This window comes from Asterias amurensis, chromosome 20 (genome assembly GCF_032118995.1).
Source record: "Asterias amurensis chromosome 20, ASM3211899v1".
Taxonomy (NCBI): domain Eukaryota; kingdom Metazoa; phylum Echinodermata; class Asteroidea; order Forcipulatida; family Asteriidae; genus Asterias; species Asterias amurensis.
The window spans coordinates 11508423-11527862 of NC_092667.1; the positions used below are offsets into that span (position 1 = coordinate 11508423).

The following is a 19440-nucleotide window of genomic DNA, read 5'->3' on the forward strand; positions in this document are numbered from 1 at the left end:
GGCAGAATAGCTCTTAACTTTCTTAAGACGAAAAGTACAAGCAGTTTCATCAAGGTCATCACCATAGGTTTTTGTTATCATGGTTATCTGTCGGGAAATGAATGTTGTGGAAGCTGTATTGAATCTGACTGTGACATCTACGTGCTTTTGTGAAATTGCTTTTATACAGCGTACAAAAGTATATAATGAAAAAAAATGTGTTAGTTTTCAACCCTTGAATGTAAGAGCGGAATTCCCTGCTTCCGTAAGCGACGATTCTTTGCATGTATGCCATGTATGAAGTTGGAGTTGGACCCATATATGTGACCCGCTCTGTGAAAATGAGTCGGGTGTTGACAATTTCAAGAATTAAGTTATATAAATATATGCATGGCTGGAAAGAACACACCAGCAGCAGTAATTTAGTATATGTCTAAGCTTTGGGGTGTATCGTGTTGCTGAGTTACTCCCGTTTGAATTACAAGTAAAGTGATGTTTTAAACTACCATTTCGCGCAAAAGGATACAAATAAGACATTATCACAACATTGATGTATTTATAGCTGTATTGCCTAAACTAAGTGTCCTAAAGGTTAACCATGCAAATATGGATCTTAATCTTTTATTTTTGTTTACATTTTCCACATTAAACTGTCCATAACTTAATAGTGCATTGGGCGACGTCTGACTCATTTTCACAGAGTGGGTCACATACATTATTGTACTTACAGTGGATTGTGGCTGAGAGATAATTTTGTAGATGGATTAATGTAAATGGTTTGAAATTTTTTCCTCATTTTCTCTCCAGAATGCCAACAGGCGAGTGACATTGAATGATTTTCTGGACACTCTGTTAGCTGACCCCGGACCACCATGTCTAATGTGGTTCCCCTTGATGCATCGTATGTGTAATGTAGAGAATGGTAAGTGGTCCAAACCATAGCTGTCATGGCTGTAGACTAGAATATTGGGGCTAAATACGCCCTGGTTTTAACTTCTTTAAGGCCCGTTTTTTTTCTTTTCAATTGGAACCTTAAAGGATTTGGGTACTTTTTGTAACACAAAACACAATGTCCACAGATTTACATTAAACTTACACCGTTTGAAGATAATGGTAGTAGAAAGGGTATCTTAAAATATTAGTTGCTGAGGTGCTGTATATTTTCAGGGAAGCTTTCTACTATCATTATCTTCAAACTATGTTAGTTTAGTGTAAATCTGTGGACATTGTGTTTTTTGTTCTTCAAAAAGTACATGGACCCTTTAAGTTTAAATGCCCAGTTTGTGTTGATTTTTTTTTTTTAATTCTGTAAAAAAAAAAATTTTTAAAACCCAGAACAAAACAAAACGTATCTTACTCGTTTTTGTTGCCATGGTACATGTACAAAGTCAACAGTATTTCTTGAGTGATAATTCCCTCTCGTGATAATTAAGGGAGTGAAACTAACATCTGAAAATTTCATTTCGAAAGGTGTATTTTGAGATATCGCTGAAAATCTGGAGCGAATAATATGTCCATGCAGGAAGAATAGTCCCCAAGTTGGAATACACAAACGTTATTTCAGATTCAAATTTTGGGGCATTGTCTGTTTACATAACCACATTACTTCAAAGCGAAATGTTTCTCAAAATGCTTTTTACTATCAAGCGCTGTTGTAGGCGTCTAACCAAGGGTCTTATTGCCGCCAATTTTAAGAGCGATTACTAAACAAATACCTCACCATAAGAGACACTGGACACTTTTGGTAATTGTCAAAGACTAGTCTTCTCACTTGGTGTATCTCAACATATGCACAACATAACAAACCTGTGAAAATTTGAACTGAATTGGTCGTCGGAGTCAGGAGATAATAATGAAATAAAAAAACACCCTTGTCACTGGGGACCTCAAAATCTAATTGTGAGGTCTCGAAAATCAAATTCAAATATTTTATTGGAAAATTACTTCTTTGTCAAAAACTACATCAATTCAGAAGGAGCTGCTTCTCACAATTTTGTATACTGTCAACAGCTTTCCATTGCTTGTTAACAAGTAAGTTTTTATGCTTACAATTATTTTGAGTAATTACCGATATTGTCCAGTGACTTTAATCATGGCCTGCTCTAATGAGCATTGCTGCACCTGTCACAAAGAGTATAATTAGTTTTTGAATGATGATTTCTCTGCAGTGTTCCACCCGGTTGAGTGCAGTAACTGCAAGTCAGAGTCCATGATGGGTTACCGCTATAAGTGTAACCGTTGCTCCAACTATCAACTCTGCCAGAATTGTTTCTGGAGAGGCTACACGTCGGGTAGCCATACCTCCGATCACGAAATGAAGGAATACTCATCCTGGGTAGGTTGGGGGATCAAGGTCTGTCTGTCTTAAGGGCACTGGACACCTTGTGATTTTAAAAGACCAGCCGTCGATTTCACAAAGAGTTAGGACTCGTCTTATCTCAAGTTAGGACGAGTAACTCTTCCTAACTTAGGATTAATCTTAAGGTCCGCATGCTACAGTGCAGGGTTGGGACTCGTCCTAAGTCCTAAGATTAGTCTTAAGTTAGGAAGAGTTTTGTGAAATCGACGGCTGTCTTCTCATTTGGTGTATCTCACCATACGCACAAAATAACAAACCTGTGAAAATTTGAACTCAATTAGTCGTCGAAGTTGCGAGATAATAATGGAAGAAAAAAACAAACAATGTCGCACAAGTTGTGTGCTTTCAGATGCTTAAATTCGAGACCTCATTTGAGGTCTCGAATTCAATTCAAATATTTTAGAGAGAAATTACTTCTTTCTCAAAAACAACGTTATCTCAGAGGGAGCCGTTTCTCACAATGTTTTATACTATCAACATCTCTCCATTGATCGCTATCAAGTAAGTTTTTCTGTTAACAATCATTTTGAACAATTACCAATAGTGTCCAGTGCCTGTAAGGGAACTCGGCAAACAAGGGGCTATAAACACCGAGCTGGCAACAGCCAATCTCTCTCATACAAACATTGGTTTAACGTCTAGGATTATGAGTTGCACAAAACAAGAAGTTGTGATTCAGTAACTAGACGACAGTGGTTAGCTTGTTTGGATTCAAACCCACAGCCGCGTCTATAACCACTAGACCACAGTGACCACGGTCTTGTACCTTGACAACCATTTGAACTTTCATCAAACAAGCAAATGTACTTCAAAAGCACCAATCTACTTTGGGCTTAAGCCTCACCTTGAGTGTGGGTAAACACTGGTACATATGGGGAACTACCCTCATGTCAACGTGGTCCAGTGGTTAGACTGCAAGACTTGCAGTTGCAAGGTTGTGGGTTCGAATTCCCAAGCTAACCGCTGATTTAACAAAGACTACAAAAATAAATTTCCCTCATAGAAGTGCCCTGTATAAGAGGAAAATTGCACGCCGCTTCAAGAAGAAGCTGAAGGCCTGCATTTATTATTGTTATGATTTATTTGCATTGATTTGATAATCAGAGTACGTGTATTTTCTCATCTCTATTATTGCAAGGTTGTGGGTTTGAATTCCCAAGCTAACGGTGTTGTGGGCGAGCGGTTAAGAGCACAAAATTCAAACTTTGGTGTTTATGATCAGCAGAATGTGGGTTCAAATCCCCAGCCGAGGCACTTGTGTCCTTAAGCAAGACCATTACCATTTTACCATTGCTTCGTCCTTCGGATGGGACGTAAAGCCTATGGTCACATGTGTTGTGTAGTGTACAGTATGTAAAAGAACCCAGTGCACTTATCAAAAAGAGAAGGGGTTCGCCCAGGGGTTCCTGGCTGTGGCTGCTGTATGCGACGTAGCACCTTATAAGGTGCTAAATAATTGGGTCTCAGAATTCATCTCTGCAATAACCTACATATCTTTCTGAAAGTTGGTATATACTCAGTACCTTGTCTGGTAGATACGACCAAAATATAACACTTCGATATATTATATTATATTATTATATATATTTTTTTTCAGAAATCCCCAGCTAAGAAGGTGGGGAAGGCCTTGAAGAAGCCATTCCGTTCACCCTCCAAGCAGCAACGTATACCTCACTATCCAGATGAACCTGAACGACCTCTTGACCTCTCACATATTGTGTAAGTCTTTGTGTTCCTTTCACCTTCTTCCACGGTTACTCACGTTACATCAGTGGAAATCGGTTCTCTGAATAACTAAGTGGAACTTGGGGCCCACTTCCAAAATATTGCGGGATAATTTTCTGCTTAGCGAAAAAATGCAGAGGATACCAGTCGCAGACAGTACATGTGACATGATATTTTGGTTGGTGACCTTATTCTGGTAAGCATAAATTGGAAATTAGGCCCTGATGCATGTGATGAGTTTAAACGTGTTCAAACTTATCAGCGGCGCCATCAGTAAACATTTTCTTCTTCCTCATCCTTTTGAGTACAGCTTTCATACCATGATTGAAGTTAAACGCACTGCTAGACACACCGCGGTGAACCCCCTTCTTCATGCTCTTAGCGATATGTTTGTACTATTGTCTTTTACATGCATTGCTAATTTTTATAACAACACAAAAGTACAAAGGACCTACAGTTTTACATCCCGTCTGAAGCAATAATGGTTAATTGTCTTGCTTAAGGACATGAGTGCGAAGACCGATTCTCGAACCCACCCTCTGCTGATCAGAAACACCGGAGCTTGAGTTCAGTGCTCTTAACTGCTCAGCCATAAGACGTATTTTCAATTCCACAAGATCGTTCAGACAACTGGATTGATTTCTTGTTTGACCATAAATTCTTGTTTTTCTATAAATTGAGCTCCAAGGCTCAATAAAGCACAAAAATAGCTGAGCACAACCGGATTATGCTTACCAGAATAAGGTTACCAGCCAAATCACATTACAAATGTCACATTTACAATTTGTGACTGGTATCTTGCTTTTTTTTTTCGCTTAGCAGAAATTTGAAATGGGGCACTGGCTCTGCCCCCACTTTGAAGGTGCCGACTCTGACCTCATTGTTTGCCTCAGTCATTTCGTCATTCAGTTGGACATGTTTGTCTCAACTCGTGACTTGTCTCAGTCCTTCCAACGTTATCGTGCCATCCTCCATTCCCATTATTTTCCAAGGTTCCTAGGTCTGTCAACCTTGTTTCCCTAGTAGTGTACAAAGAATGCCTTGCTCGGTCGTAACCCCTGGAAATGTGAATGAAATTGCCAAATATATTGGATATTTAAATTAGTCCTGCGGTTTATCCATTCTGTATTAGAGTCGACTCTGAGTGCGCTGTCAAAAAAAGTGCATCAATTCATACAGCAACAGGGGTTGATTTCACAAAGAGTTAGGACTGGTCTTATCTCAAGTTAAGACGAGTTACTCGACCTAACTAAGGACTATCCTTAAGTTTTTAATATCTCCTAGGACTAGTCTTAAGTTAGGACTCGTCCTAACTCTTTTTGAAATCAACCCCAGGTCCCCTGGAGAGTGACTGGGTTAAAAAAATACAATTGAAGTGAATTACACCCAAAAACTTTTTGACACTTGGGTACTGAACGCCCTACAAGTGCCCTTAAAGTATTAAGAAGAGTAGGTTTACACATTCAAACCGGGAACCTGTAAAAAAAAAAAAAGAGGACACTTGGGTACTGAACGCCCTACAAGTGCCCTTAAAATATTAAGAAGAGTAGTTTTACACATTCAAACCGGGAACCTGTAAAAAAAGAGGACAATAGAGTCCACGGTTCGGGAAAGGCCCACAGTTGGAAAACGTGTTCAAAACCAACGGGAGCTGTTGAAAAATAAGTTGGAGTATAAACAAAAGAGGGACAATTGGAGGGCCATGGTTGCAGCCGTATATAAAGTGTGCGTGTGTGCAAATTAAAGCAGTCACTTTTTGTCAGCCGATCAGCATTGCTTTTCAGTGTTGCCCTTCCAGGGGTTAGTGATCGATACGGCGCTCTGCCCGTGGTAGCAAGGCTGCTACATGTAGGTCAGCTAATCGACAAATCTGATCAGGGTACTTCCCCCAAGTACTTCCCCAAAGCTCCCAGTCCTTCCTTCTCTTTCCTAAAAAAGTAAAAATGAACAAATTTGTGCTGCAGATAATATCCAACCGTTTTTCCTCTGTGTCTGACTAACAGAGCAGCTCAACACATTTCCCAGATAACTACTAATGTCTGGTTCTGCTTTTAAAGACAGTGGACACTATTGGTAACTGTTAAAGACTAGTCTTCACAGTTGGTGTTTCTCAACATATGCATAAAATAACAAACCTGTGAAAATTTGAGCTCAATCGGTCGTCGAAGTTAAGAGATAATAATGAAAGAAAAAACACCCTTGTCACACGAAGTTGTTTGCTTTCAGATGCTTGATTTCAAGACCTCAAATTCTAAATCTGAGGTCTCGAAATCAAATTCGTGGAAAATTACTTCTTTCTCGAAAACTAAGGCACTTCAGAGGGAGCCATTTCTCACAATATTTTATACCATCAACTTCTCCCAATTACTCGTTACCAAGTAAGGTTTTATGCTAATAATTATTCTGAGTAATTACCAATAGTGTCCACTGCCTTTAAAAGGTTTGTGTGCTTCAGAGCTGCCAACTCTCCCTGATTCTGCCAAATATTCCCACCCCTCCCCAAAAAATAGTTTTAAAAAATCAAACGCACCCAATCTATCTCCCCAATTGTTGGGACAAAATCTCTCTGATTGCAAGACGTAAATGTTGGCAGTTCTGGCGTTCGTACTTTTGTACCAAACTCTTTTTTTTTCTCACTCTCTCTTTCTTTTTCTTTCTCTCCAAAGCATTTCTTATTTCTGCCACTGACACTTTTCTTCTAAAAGATTATATCCCAGGAACTTTTCTGTACTTTGCTAAAACAATCTTGTCTTTAGCACTGTTGTGTAAAACCCAAAAGCATAACCCAAAATTTGTTGATTATAATCTTCTACTTAATTTTTTTTTAAATACCTGCACAAAAACTGAAACTCATATTTCTTGAGAATGTGAGGTTGTACAAAGCCAAATTTGGTTTAACAAAGATAATTATGAGTCCATTGAATTGAGGAACAGAAGAGTAAATTACCCAAATAGTTGAAAATGTTCAGTTTTAAACGTGGTGTTCACTTCAACTTCTTTAACTGCCAATCAACTTTAAAGTAAGATTTTCAACACCTAGTGATTTTGGAACTGAGCTGTAAGAAAAGATATGTGATATGTAGCCATACCTGTACATTATAACTTAATAAGTCTGTTTCATTTTCAAAATGAGTATCTGTCAAAAAACAAACTGGCTTTCTTTTCTTCCCTTCCTTTTGGGTGAAAATAGGAAAGGCAGTGTTTCTGAACTTCTTATGTAAGAATTTTACTTAATAGCTCGTTTAAAGTTGTAGTGTTTGAACTCCCCTAGAGTTTCTTTTTTTTCGTTTTGGAGTGATAGTCTTTAAGATACTTCCTGGCCTGTTTTCTGAAATCCCTAATTGGTTTTTGTTTCCATCCTTATTTTGGAGTGTGTTTATCGAGTTTGAAGTACGTGTCCTCCCAGTTGACCAGTTTTTAATGTTTCTAAGATAATACTACCATATTTACAACAAACCTTTTCAATCATACAGTCAGTCGCCCCGCACGAACCGCCTTGTCTGTAAATTTTGACGATTTAATATTGTTACTAAGTGTTTTATATGGCTTCCAAATCGATAATTTTGACAAAATTGACAAAACAATAAGATGAGTTTATTAATTAATCCAGTTAATAAGGGATGATCACTCTTTACATTGTGCGTGCATCAATTAAGAAATATTATTTCCACTCATACATTTACATATTTAGATACGGGAAACACCCAAAAATTTATATCCTTTCTAGACGTAAGCCCAACAGATACGTGGGACTCAAAAGTGCCGCATGATGTTTTCATGAGACGGTTTATCCAGATGTGCCAGTTGCATGTTGAAAAAAAAAGAAGTCATTCCAGTAAGTTTCACAAAGTGGATGCTAAATATCTCTAAAAACCTTTTTAAACAAAAATACAAGAAACGGATATTTCGGTTGGTGGGTGGCGCGACTGACGATGTCATCATTTGTATCGTTATCATGATTCTATTAATGACTTCATAATGATATCGTTAACGTTTAGCAATTTGTCTTTTCTTTCCAACCATCTTGCTCCCTTGCTAACATCTTGCATCTTGCCTTTGCTGTCTTCTCTCTCTTACTGCACTTTTTTTTTATTCCATAATTTTGCTTCTGCGCTTTTTCTTGGCCTCTCTCCTAATTACCTTGTTCTCGATTAATCTTTTGATATTTCTATGATCTTGCTATTGTTCCCTTAATTTATTATATTGCTCTCTTATCTTCTGCTGTCTTCATCTCTGTTATCTTCGTTACTCTTCTTTATTGTCTTTCCCTTCTCCATCACTGTTGTCATTTTCCTTCATCCGTTCCGGTTCCTCATTTTCTTTTTTTTCCTCCATCATGTCCACGTGCTTATCTTCTGTCTTATCTTACCTCCATCTGAACCTTGCTTCAATCTCATCTTTCATCCCTCTTATTTCCTGATGTCTCTTTCATCTCTACTCATCTCCTTTCTTCCAATGCCTCCTCTCTTTTGTTTCCTAAAAACTGTTTTCTCTTTACCTTCAATCCATTCCGATGCCTCCTCTTCTTTCCTTTTTACCTCCTCCGTGTGTTTTCTACTGTCTTATCTTACTTACTTTCCCTTCATCTGATCCTTGCTTCCATCTCAACTCTGTTCCATCTTGATGTCTTTTTCATCTCCACTTGCCTCCTTTATTTCCATGCTTCCTCGTTTTGTTTCCTACACTGTTTTCTCTTCACTCGTTGCTATCCTCATTTTTTCTATGCTCCCCTCATCAACCCCTAACCCTGCTTTCCTTTTCACATCTCGCCTCCGTCTGGAACAACCCCCCTCTCTTCCCACCTTGTCTTCATCCTTCCTCATCTTTCTTGACTCATCTGCCTCTCTCCTCTCCCTGTGCATCTTGTCTCCCCTGCTGTTCTACCCTCGTTCCATGTCTCTCGCCTCTCTTATCTTTCTTGACTCATCTGCCTCTCTCCTCTCTCCACGCATCTTGTCTCCCCTGCTGTTTTACCCTCCCCCATGTCTCTTGCCTCTCTTATCTTTCTTGACTCATCTGCCTCTCTCCTCTCCCCACGCATCTTGTCTCCCCTGCTGTTCTACCCTCGTTCCATGTCTTTTGCCTCCCCCATCTTTCTTGACTCATCTGCCTCTCTCCTCTCCCCTCGCATCTTGTCTCCCCTGCTGTTTTACCCTCCCCCCATATCTCTCGCCTCTCTTATCTTTCTTGACTCATCTGCCTCTGTTCTACCCTCGTTCCATGTCTCTCGCCTCTCTCCCATCTTAACCCCGCCACTGATGTGCATGACTGACCACCATCCACTTGTCTCTAACCACCCTGATGGACTGACCGTTTTGCTTGACCGCTAAAACCCTATCAGGCCTGCTACTCCAGTAACGGTACTGACCTATGACAGCCCTGATAATGCTAGAATCTTACGAACGGAGGATGATATCAAAAGGTAGGCTATTCCCGTAATGCAGTGCTGTGTAGAAGTGCCGAAGAGGTTACTGTTTGGAGGTATCAGGTCGAAAGGAAACATCAGTTTTCAATAATAATAATAATAATAATAATAATAATAATAATAATAATAACCAGTTTTTATATAGCGTTTTTTCACACATGAAGGGCATCTCAACGCTTCCAACACTATTACCCTGATCACTGGGCCTTAATTCATTCCTCAAACCATCTCAGCTCCCTGGGGAATATACAGCCTGTGAAACGAATAATGCGCTACTTGGCTTAATCAATCACAAGTACCATCTCTGCCCTCACAGCCTGGGTGGAGAGAAGCAATTATAGTGAAGTGTCTTGCTCAGGGACACAAGTGTCACGACCGGGATTCGAACCCCCACTCTGCTAAACAGAAGCACCAGAGCTTGAGTTCGCTGCTCTTATCCGCTCGGCCACGAAACCCCAACAAACACATACACGTTATCATTAACTTTCTATGAAATTTCTAATCATCATTTTCTAATTTCAAATTATATTGGTGTTTTATTCAAATAAAACCGTTCAGACATGTCAGATGATAAAACGGTGTTCTCATTTTGATTCTAGTCTCTTTGCATTTTGATTTTTGTCTCGTAGATAAAATATTTCTCCAAAATTGGTACATGTATGTGATCTGTAGTCTCTCACCAAGCCTCTCTTTCTGTCTTTTGTTCCCACCCTCTGTTTTTTTATCCTCCATGAGGCTTGACAACAGTCTAGACAATACTCGATTGGATGATGAGCATAGATTGATTGCTTGTTACGCTGCTAGGTTAGCCGCCGCTAGTAATAACCCGGTAAGTCATCTCTGTACTCTGTACTTTTTTTTTTAAAGAAATAATTAATTCTTTATCGAAATGTGTATTGATAATTATAGCAAGTTTAGTGTGCTAGTGGAAACCAGGTTTCTGGGGTTTTTTATGATGTGAACAGTCAATAGGAGACTTTCCAACGCTAGGTGGCAGCAGACTTACCGGGTAAATTTTCATTGTTTACTTCTTAAAATGCGCATAATTCTGAGAACAATGGCTTTACCCGATAAGTCTGCTGCCACCTATCGTCACAGAAAGTCTCCAACTGGTCTAATTTGTGTTCTGAGTAGTCTCTTCTCTCAACACTTCTGGTTACTATTATAACCCAACTTAGGGCACAACTGTACAAACTTGCTAAGCCCACAAAGATCGTGCTTAGCAGCAACAGGTTGCCAGCCAAACTATACGTTCTACATCTTGTCACTATCTTGGCATAAAGTTTACAGCTGTAACAAGCACGTCTAGCCTTATAGGACTTTCTGCTGAGATCGATGCAGCTGTCTGAAATTCGAGGAAGCAATTTTACAGATGTGCAACGGTACAGAAGAAATATTTATCAAGTTTCAAAACGTGATCTGTTGGTTGCCTCAAAATAAGGCATTAAAAAAAAAACATTTTAACCCCAGGTGGTAGTGTAGTATTCCTGAAGGCATAGGACCTGATCCTTTCACTGATATCAAACACCTGGGCCAAATCTCATGGAGCTGCAAAAAATAACAAGCTAAGCAAAATGAAATTATACTTACCAGAATATAGTTACCAGCCAAAATACCATATCACATGTACAATTTGTGACTGGTATCCTGCTTATTATTGCTAAGCAGGGATTCTTTAAACACTATGTTTTGCTTAAAGGTACTGGGGCCGATTTCACAAAGATCTGCAAATCAATCGTAGTTGCTAAGTAAAGTGTGATGTCACATTACAAATCACTATGGTGATACTGAAAATTTGTCTTGCGATGAATTTAATTGCTTTGTGAAATCGGCCCTGGACTCCTTTCAAAGATAGTTAAAGGTAGTTTTCAAAGACCAGTCTTCTCACTTGATGTATCTCAACATATGCACAAAATAACTCAATGACTCAATTGGTCGTCGAAGTTGCACGAGAATAATGGAAGAAAAAACACCCATGTCGCACAAGTTATTTGCTTACAGATGCTTGAATTCGAGACCTCAGCTGAGGTCTCAAATTCAATTTAAATATTTGAATGAGAAATTACTTCTTTCTCAAAAACTATGATACTTCAGAGGGAGCCGTTTCTCACAATATTTTATTCTATCAACAGCTCTCCATTGATTGTTAACAAGTAAGTTTTTATGCCAACAATTATTTTGAGTAATTACCAAGAGTGTCCAGTGCCTTTAAACAGCTCTATGAAATCGGGCCCTGGCGATGCACCCATCAATAAAATATGTAGAAGCTGTGTGATGGTTTGATACGTGAGAAGAACCACATGATATTATTGACGAGTTCTGGTTTGGTTTTCAGCCCACTGTGTCTGAGATTTCCGCCGATCTCGACGCCAACAAGGAGCAGAGAGCTCTGATTGCGCAACTTGAGGCTAAGAACAGGTAAGACCCCTGGGCCCATCCAAGCCTGCAAATCGATGAGTAGAGTTTGTGGTGTATCTTTTGCCTTTCACGGCAGACCGGTCTGGCAGGCCAAGTCTGGCAGGCCAAATCCAGTGAGCCAAGTCTGGCAGGCAGAACTTAAAGCCATTGGACACTTTCAGTAAACAGTCTTGTCCAAGGCCCACACTTCGTGTATCACAGCTTATATATAAAATTAAAAACCTGTGAAAATTTAGGCTCAATCGGTCATCGGAGTCAGGAGAAAATAACGGGAAAACCCTCCCTTGTTTCCGCACGTTTCGCCGTGTCATGACATGTGTTTAAAATAAATCTGTAAATCTCGACATCAAGAAGTAATAATTGTTTTAATGTTTTCTCAAAAAGTAAAGCATTTCATGGAGTAATATTTCAAGAGAAGTAATTTGTAAACCTGTGAACTTTTATTTTTTTTTTCTGTTCGGAAAGTGTTTAATGGCTTTAAAGGATTTGGGTACTTTTTGTAGGACACAAAGCGCATTGTCTACAGATTTACGTTAAACTTACACAGTTTGAAGATAATGATGGTAGAAAGCTTCCCTTAAAATATTACAAGTCACAAAAATCTAAGTGACCTCTTGAGAAGAAAATTGTTTTACCATGTGAAACATGTTTACCACTTATGGTATTTATACCATAATTACAAAATCGTTTTACATGCTGAAACTGAGACGAAAACTAGTGTGGCAATTTTTTTTTTACTTATTTCGCATAAACTACAATTTATCAGCAAGCCATTTTCAGGAGGGTTAATATTTATCAAATCTCAAAGAAACTAAAATCCAGTATTCCTGATGACAAGATGGTTTTCACAGTCAAAACGCAGCTCTTGTTGTTTTTTAATAACTTGTGTGAATGTTGTTGGTTTAACCCAGAGAGATAATGCGTGAAATCCAGCGTCTACGCCAGGAACACGACGAGGCTGTGCGATCGCAGCCGCAACGTAACCCGACACTATTGGCCGAGCTCAGGTTGCTACGGCAACGTAAGGACGAGCTGGAGTTGAGGATGGCCGCGTTGCAGGAGAGCAGACGAGAGCTGATGGTTCAGCTTGAAGGACTGATGAAACTTCTTAAGGTATTTTGTCTTTGAAAATAACCACAGTAAAATAATAGTATTATAAAGTAGATCTTACATGTATATAAGTCGGATTTGATACTATGCATGTTGGAAGTAATTGTAAGAGAGGTTTGGTGTAACACCATATGTTAAAGGAACACGTTGCCTTGGATCGGACGAGTTGGTCTATAAAAAGCGTTTGAAACCGTTTTTTATAAAAATGCATATCGTTGGAAAGATGTTTTAAAAGTAGAATACAATGATCCACACACATTTGCCTCGAAATTGCGTGGTTTTCCTTTTACTTTGCGAACTTACACGGTCGGCCATTTATGGAAGTAAAAAATTTGACTACCATAAATGGCCGACCGTGTTAGTCAACGAGGTAAAAGTAAAACCGTGCAATTTCGAGACATGTTTGTGTGGATCATTGTATTCTACTTTTACAACATCTTTCTACCCATATGCATTTTATAAATAATGGTTGAAAACGCTTTTCAAAGACCAACTCGACCGGTCCAAGGCAACGTGTTCCTTTAAACTCTTTTGTTGGTTAACAACGCATCATTTGCTCAACAGAGTCCAGCATTCTGCTGAAGACAATCGGAGCATACTGATCGAAACGTTTAGAGTTGTTTACCGCCGTTTCTTTTCAGAACCAACACTACTCAAAAGAAACTTACACATGGTGATACATGTACTGTAAACCTCTGTTTGATCTTATATGGCGCATTTTACAATAATCGTCTCAATGCGTTTTACTTAAGTGCCCTGCAGCCGATTTCACGAAACGCTTGGATTAATCCTATCTCGAGTTAGGACGAGTAACCCCTCCGAACTTAGGATGGGTTCAATGCGTCCTACGTATTTGGATACGGAACTTTACTCGTCCTAAGTCCTAAGATTAATCCTAAGTTAGGAAGAGTTTTGTGAAATCGACGGCTGGTCAATAACATTCCCTTAATCTTTCTCAGCTCCCTGGGGAGTATACAGCCCTGAGCTGGCGTGGCGCTCCTGTTGCTTGTTCATACACAACATCAATCTCTACCCTCGCAGGTACCCAATTGTAACCCTGGGTAAAGAGAAGCAATTATAGTAAACCATCTTGCTCAAGTGTCATGACCGGGATTCGCTGCCACCTTATCTTCTTTTTGTTGTGTATGTATTGTTTTTTGTTCTGCGCCTCGGAATAGGGTCTTGTACACTAACTAGATGGCGCATTATAAATGCATTATTATTATTATTATTGTTCTTTTTTTTCTCTTAGCGCCAATTGTCTCAAGACTTGTTTCAGATTTACTTCGTGCAATATTAAAATTGTCGCATTATTGCTTTCTGAGGCATTTACTTTTTCTGTAAAAACCTATAATCGCTAGATCTCCTTAAATAGAGGAGAAAACATGATGATGTTCACTCTTCTCCACACAGAGTCACGGATCCCCACGGTCCAGCCCAAACCACACCTCCAAAAACAACAACGCCTCGACGACCACGCCCACGCATTCCGCCAACACGCCCGGCGATATTGGCTCCACCCGGAACGGCAAACCAGCGAGTAGCGAAGGATCGCGGAATCTTCGGAGCGATCTCTTGGTAGCCGCCGACTCTGTGACAAGTGCCATGTCATCGTTAGTCAGGGAATTAAACTCAGGTATGCAAATGAGATAATAACCAAGTATGCAAATTTATGCTAAACAGTTCAGAAATTGCACGTGAGCCATTACATTTTTGTTTCACCTTGTTTCGGTCTTGGTCTTCTTTTTATTTGCTTAAAGGGAAGGTATACTATAGACATTTATCATGGTGCAGCCATCTTGGTCGTGTTCCTTGTATCGAATAACAATAATGAATGCTAATAATGATTATGCAAATAGGAACCAGACTATTTTGTTCTTCCAGCCTCGTTTTGGTTACATTGTTATCAATTGGGAAAAATTAAGATGGATGAACCACGAGAAAGGTCTATTGGGAAAAGAGAGTGAGTCCAATGGTCGTCGACAACAACTTAACTTTTTTATTGTAAAATATGCTAATTAAAAGTTTTGAGAAACGTTGAGGGCGCACTTGGTCTCCCTACATTAATAATTGTAATTGTTTCCATGGAAACAGAAGCTGACGACGATGATGAAGATGACGATGACTTCATCTCTGAAGAGGGAACCGTCAAAAGCCCAGACACTCCCAGTAAAGACAACGCCAACAGTAGAGGTAGGCTAGAACAGTCTTTGTAAAAAAGAATTACTTTGGTTTTATCCATGTACATCATTGTGTGTTTATTAGCATTAGCATTGTATACTCTGTACTTACCCGAGCTCTGTGAAAAAAAAAAAAAGTTTAAATGTTGTCTTTGTTTTTCTCGGCAGATGTTACATTTAGCCAGCGAGTAGGCCAACGCTTGGGTTCCACCGGTGAGAAGAGTAACAAGATGTCGGAGCAGGACTTCATCGCTGAGTTGACGGCGCGTAAAGAAGGCAGATCGAGAGACCACGCCCGCCCCCCGTCGGGATTGGATATGTAAGCAGGAACTTGGGTATTTTTTCAGTGGGGTAAAAGCTAAACTGCTGAGCGGTTATGCACAACAACAGACACGGGTGTAGGAGCAGTCGTTTGCCTTTACCAACTGAGCTAATCTATAATCCCGGCCATACCTCATGGGGCCCCCCTGCCCCCTGTCAATGTTGGTTCTGATTGCATGGATTGCACGGTCTTCTGCGTCCCAGTCAACATTGAGCGGGGGATGGGGGAGAGAATGTTGCTTGTAAGAGGGAAGTGGACAAGGAATGGTTTTATGTAATGTTCGGAATGGGTGGCCCCAGCATTTCGACCGGGATTACAGCCCGATTGTTAGTGGTCTCCCTTTTTTCAATATTTTTGGTTGGGGGTGCCAGTCAGAATGCCTTTCAAACCCACAACTGCCATATAGCCAGGGATCATAACCACGTTTACGATACAACTTGGGAAACGGCAGCAGAGAGATTGGCTTTTAAAGGAAATACAACTTTTTTGTTTAAAACTTCAAGTAGTATACCACAAGGGAAACTGAAACCATTATTCACAATTTTGGGTTGAACAAAGACATATTGACTACTATGTTCCTATTTTGAAACATATTTCTGATCTTGAATTGCTTTTATGCTAATGTGCATTTCTTTCTGTTCATGAATGTCTCTCATACTCTAATCAGAATTCCTCACCACATGTTATTGTTTTTGTTTGTAAACATATTTTAATGTGTTAATTTTCTCTGCATATATCTTTTCTTTTATTTGATTTTCCTTGTATTGTTTGATTATTTTGTGGCATTCATTTTCCCCAAAATGAATCTTGATATAAAAGTATTGATTCTATTTGATTTGAATGTGATTTCCTTATGTGTTATTTTGTGGCCATCATTTGCCCCAAAATATATCTAGAGACGAATTGATTAATTCAGATTGATTTGCTGTGATCTCCTGATGTGTTATTTTGTGACATTCATTTGCCATAGATTCAATTTGATTTTATACAATTTTTAAAGCCTTATTTCGTGTCATTGTTTTGACGCACAATTTTTTTTTGAGACTTTAAGTGTATTGACACAATTTGTTTGATTTTTTTTTTAACTGATATGATTTCATTTGATTTCATTTGATTTCATTTGATTTTCTGATGTGTTATTTTGTGGCATTCATTTGCCCCAAAATGTTTCTAGAGAGTAAGGCAAATTGATTGATTCCTTTTGATTTGATTTGACTTTCTTGTGTGTTATTTTGTGGCATTAATTTGATTTTATATTATTAATTCAATTTGATTTCTTTATGCCTTATTTTGTGGCATTCATTTGCGGCATATTTGTTATGAAGACAATTGTGTTGACTCAATTTGTTTTGATTTGTTTTGAATTGATTTGATTTTGATTTCATTTGATTTCATTTGATTTGTTGTTATTTTGTGGCATTCACTTGCCCCAAAATGTATCTATTGATAAATGTACTGATTCAATATGATTTGAATTGATTTGATTGATTGAAGTGCAGAATGAATTCATTTGATTTCATTTGATTTGTTGTTATTTTGTGGGATCGTTTGCCCCAAAATGTATCTATTGATAAATGTACTGATTCAATATGATTTGAATTGATTTGATTGATTGAAGTGCAGAATGAATTCATTTGATTTCATTTGATTTGTTGTTATTTTGTGGGATCGTTTGCCCCAAAATGTATCTATTGATAAATGTACTGATTCAATATGATTTGAATTGATTTGATTGATTGAAGTGTGATGAACACATGAATTGAAATGCTACTTCCTTGTTACTCATGAAATTTAATTGACCTTCAAGAATTTACTGTACCTTTTCATTTTTGTTGCCTTTGATATTTTGTTTGTGTTGACAGGTCTGACACTTCACAGAGGCAATTGACCCTTGCAAAATCTTTCCATAAAAAAATTTCAGTGTATTTACTTGCTTGTTAAATCTCTTCTTAAGATATTTGTCCATTTTGTTGTATTAAGCCTGGTCAAGTCTATTCACTATACTGTTATAAATGTTTAGTTTAGATAGGGTTGTAGAAGAAGTATTGTATGAATTTCAGCTATTAAATGTAGGCCTATACATACATTATTTTTTATTACCATATATATTTTACTAAAGTTGAGTGTTTACCTCTTCAAAAGATGATTAGATAATTTTAATTCTGTAAAACTAAAAATCAAAAGATTTTTTTTTTTTTCTGATTGTTTTTCCTTCGCATTACAACTTTGTGTCTTTGTATGTTTATTTCTAGCTCTGGGCAGAGTCAAACTGATGATGATAGTTACATAGCAACAGACGATGCCGAGTCGTACGTCCGCACTGATGATGAGAGCTACATGAGAACGGATGATGAGTTACAAGGCCGAGTCACAGATGATGAACTCAAAGAAGCCAAGGTAAGGAGTAGTCTTTAGTCGCTCGTTGTGGCCGAATGGTCCAGAGCTTCAAATGGGCTCCAATTTCATAGAGCTGCTTAAAGGAATTATTACAGAATGGGAGACTTTTAGACGGTCCTTTTTTACAGTAGTGCGCGTGCTTAGACTTACGCGCGCAATACTGAGCATGCGCCCGCACGCTCAGAGCCGCAAAAAAGAGGTGATATGTCTGCTGCCCCCAGTGTCTCAAAAGTTTCCTATTGGTTGGTGGAAGTTTGAGATCGATCGACCGTCTGGATCACGAGAAAATAGTGATAAATTTTTTTTACACATTTTGCATGACATCGACTTCCAAAGAGGACTGAATAAACTGCTTTAAAGGGTCTATGTAACTTTTGTAGGACAAAAAACACAATGTCCACAGATTTACACTAAACTTACACAGTTTGAAGATAACGATAGTAGAATGCTTCCCTGAAAATACTACGTGCTGAAGTGCTGTAGTTTTTGGGAAATGAGTAAAACAATACCATGAAAATTATTTTAATCATTTACAAGCGTATTTTCATGACATTGTTTTACTCATTTCTCAAAAACTACAGCACCTCAGTAAGTAAGATTTGAAGGGAAGCTTTCCACTATCATTATCTTTAAACCCTGTAAGTTTAATGTAAATCTGTGGACATTTTGAAAAAGTACCCAAATCCTTTAAAGCCATTATACACTTTCGGTAAACAGTATTGTCCAAGTCCCACACTTCGTGTATCACAACTTATAAATAAAATAACAAACCTGTGAAAATTTAGGCTCAATCGGTCATCGGAGTCGGGAGAAAATAACGGGAAAACCCACTCCTGTTTTTGCGCGTTTCGCCGTGTCATGACATGTGTTTATGATAAATCCGTAATTCTCGCTAACGAGAATTTATATTGTTTTACTGTTTTCTCAAAAAGTAAAGCATTTCATGGACTAATATTTCAAGAGAAGTCTTTCACCATTACCTTCTGTAAACCCTGTAAATTATTTGTAAATCTGTGAACCTTTTTTTTTTTTTTTCTGTACCGAAAGGGTCCAATGGCTTTAAGGGACACATTGCTTTCAGATTGGGTTCTATGGTGAATTTCAAAAGCATATGTTTTAAAATGAAAATGTTTTGAAAGCGGAATATAATAATTCACACAAACATTTCCTATAAAATTTGTGATTTTACTTTGACTTTGTGAACTAACATGATTCAACACTTTGTGGAGTAAAAATAAGGTGGTTCTACAAAGTGGTGGACCACTGACCAAGTTAGATAGTTGTAAAAGGAAAACGGCACAATTTTGAGGTACTATTATATTCTACTTGTAAAGAATCACAGTGTCAAACCATTTTTGATTTCACAAATGCTTTTATAGCTCAAAACACCCAATCATCAGATGGCAGTGTGTCCCTTTAAAACACATCAAATGATATACTTTCATTATGTCACTTATCTATCAAGTTCACTTTCAAGTAATGATACTTTGACTCTTGCCTTTAAAGGGATTGTATCTGTTTGGTA

General features: G+C 38.4%; 1 protein-coding gene across 5 annotated transcripts in view; it reads left to right on the top strand.

The window, feature by feature from the left end:
* The window catches only part of LOC139952743 (dystrobrevin beta-like), a 92204-nt gene that overhangs the window by 59987 nt on the left and 12777 nt on the right, over positions 1 to 19440 (top strand). For 3 of the 5 annotated variants that reach the window (XM_071951965.1, XM_071951966.1, XM_071951962.1), the window contains exons 7-17: positions 787 to 901; positions 2148 to 2314; positions 3936 to 4057; positions 9405 to 9485; positions 10236 to 10317; positions 11824 to 11906; positions 12818 to 13019; positions 14430 to 14652; positions 15111 to 15209; positions 15365 to 15515; positions 17771 to 17915. In XM_071951965.1, the coding sequence (XP_071808066.1) occupies positions 787 to 901; positions 2148 to 2314; positions 3936 to 4057; positions 9405 to 9485; positions 10236 to 10317; positions 11824 to 11906; positions 12818 to 13019; positions 14430 to 14652; positions 15111 to 15209; positions 15365 to 15515; positions 17771 to 17915 (1470 nt within the window). Of the gene's footprint in view, positions 1 to 786; positions 902 to 2147; positions 2315 to 3935; positions 4058 to 7253; positions 7281 to 9404; positions 9486 to 10235; positions 10318 to 11823; positions 11907 to 12817; positions 13020 to 14429; positions 14653 to 15110; positions 15210 to 15364; positions 15516 to 17770; positions 17916 to 19440 lie in introns of all 5 variants that reach the window. The other 2 variants (XM_071951963.1, XM_071951964.1) reach the window with 2 other exon arrangements.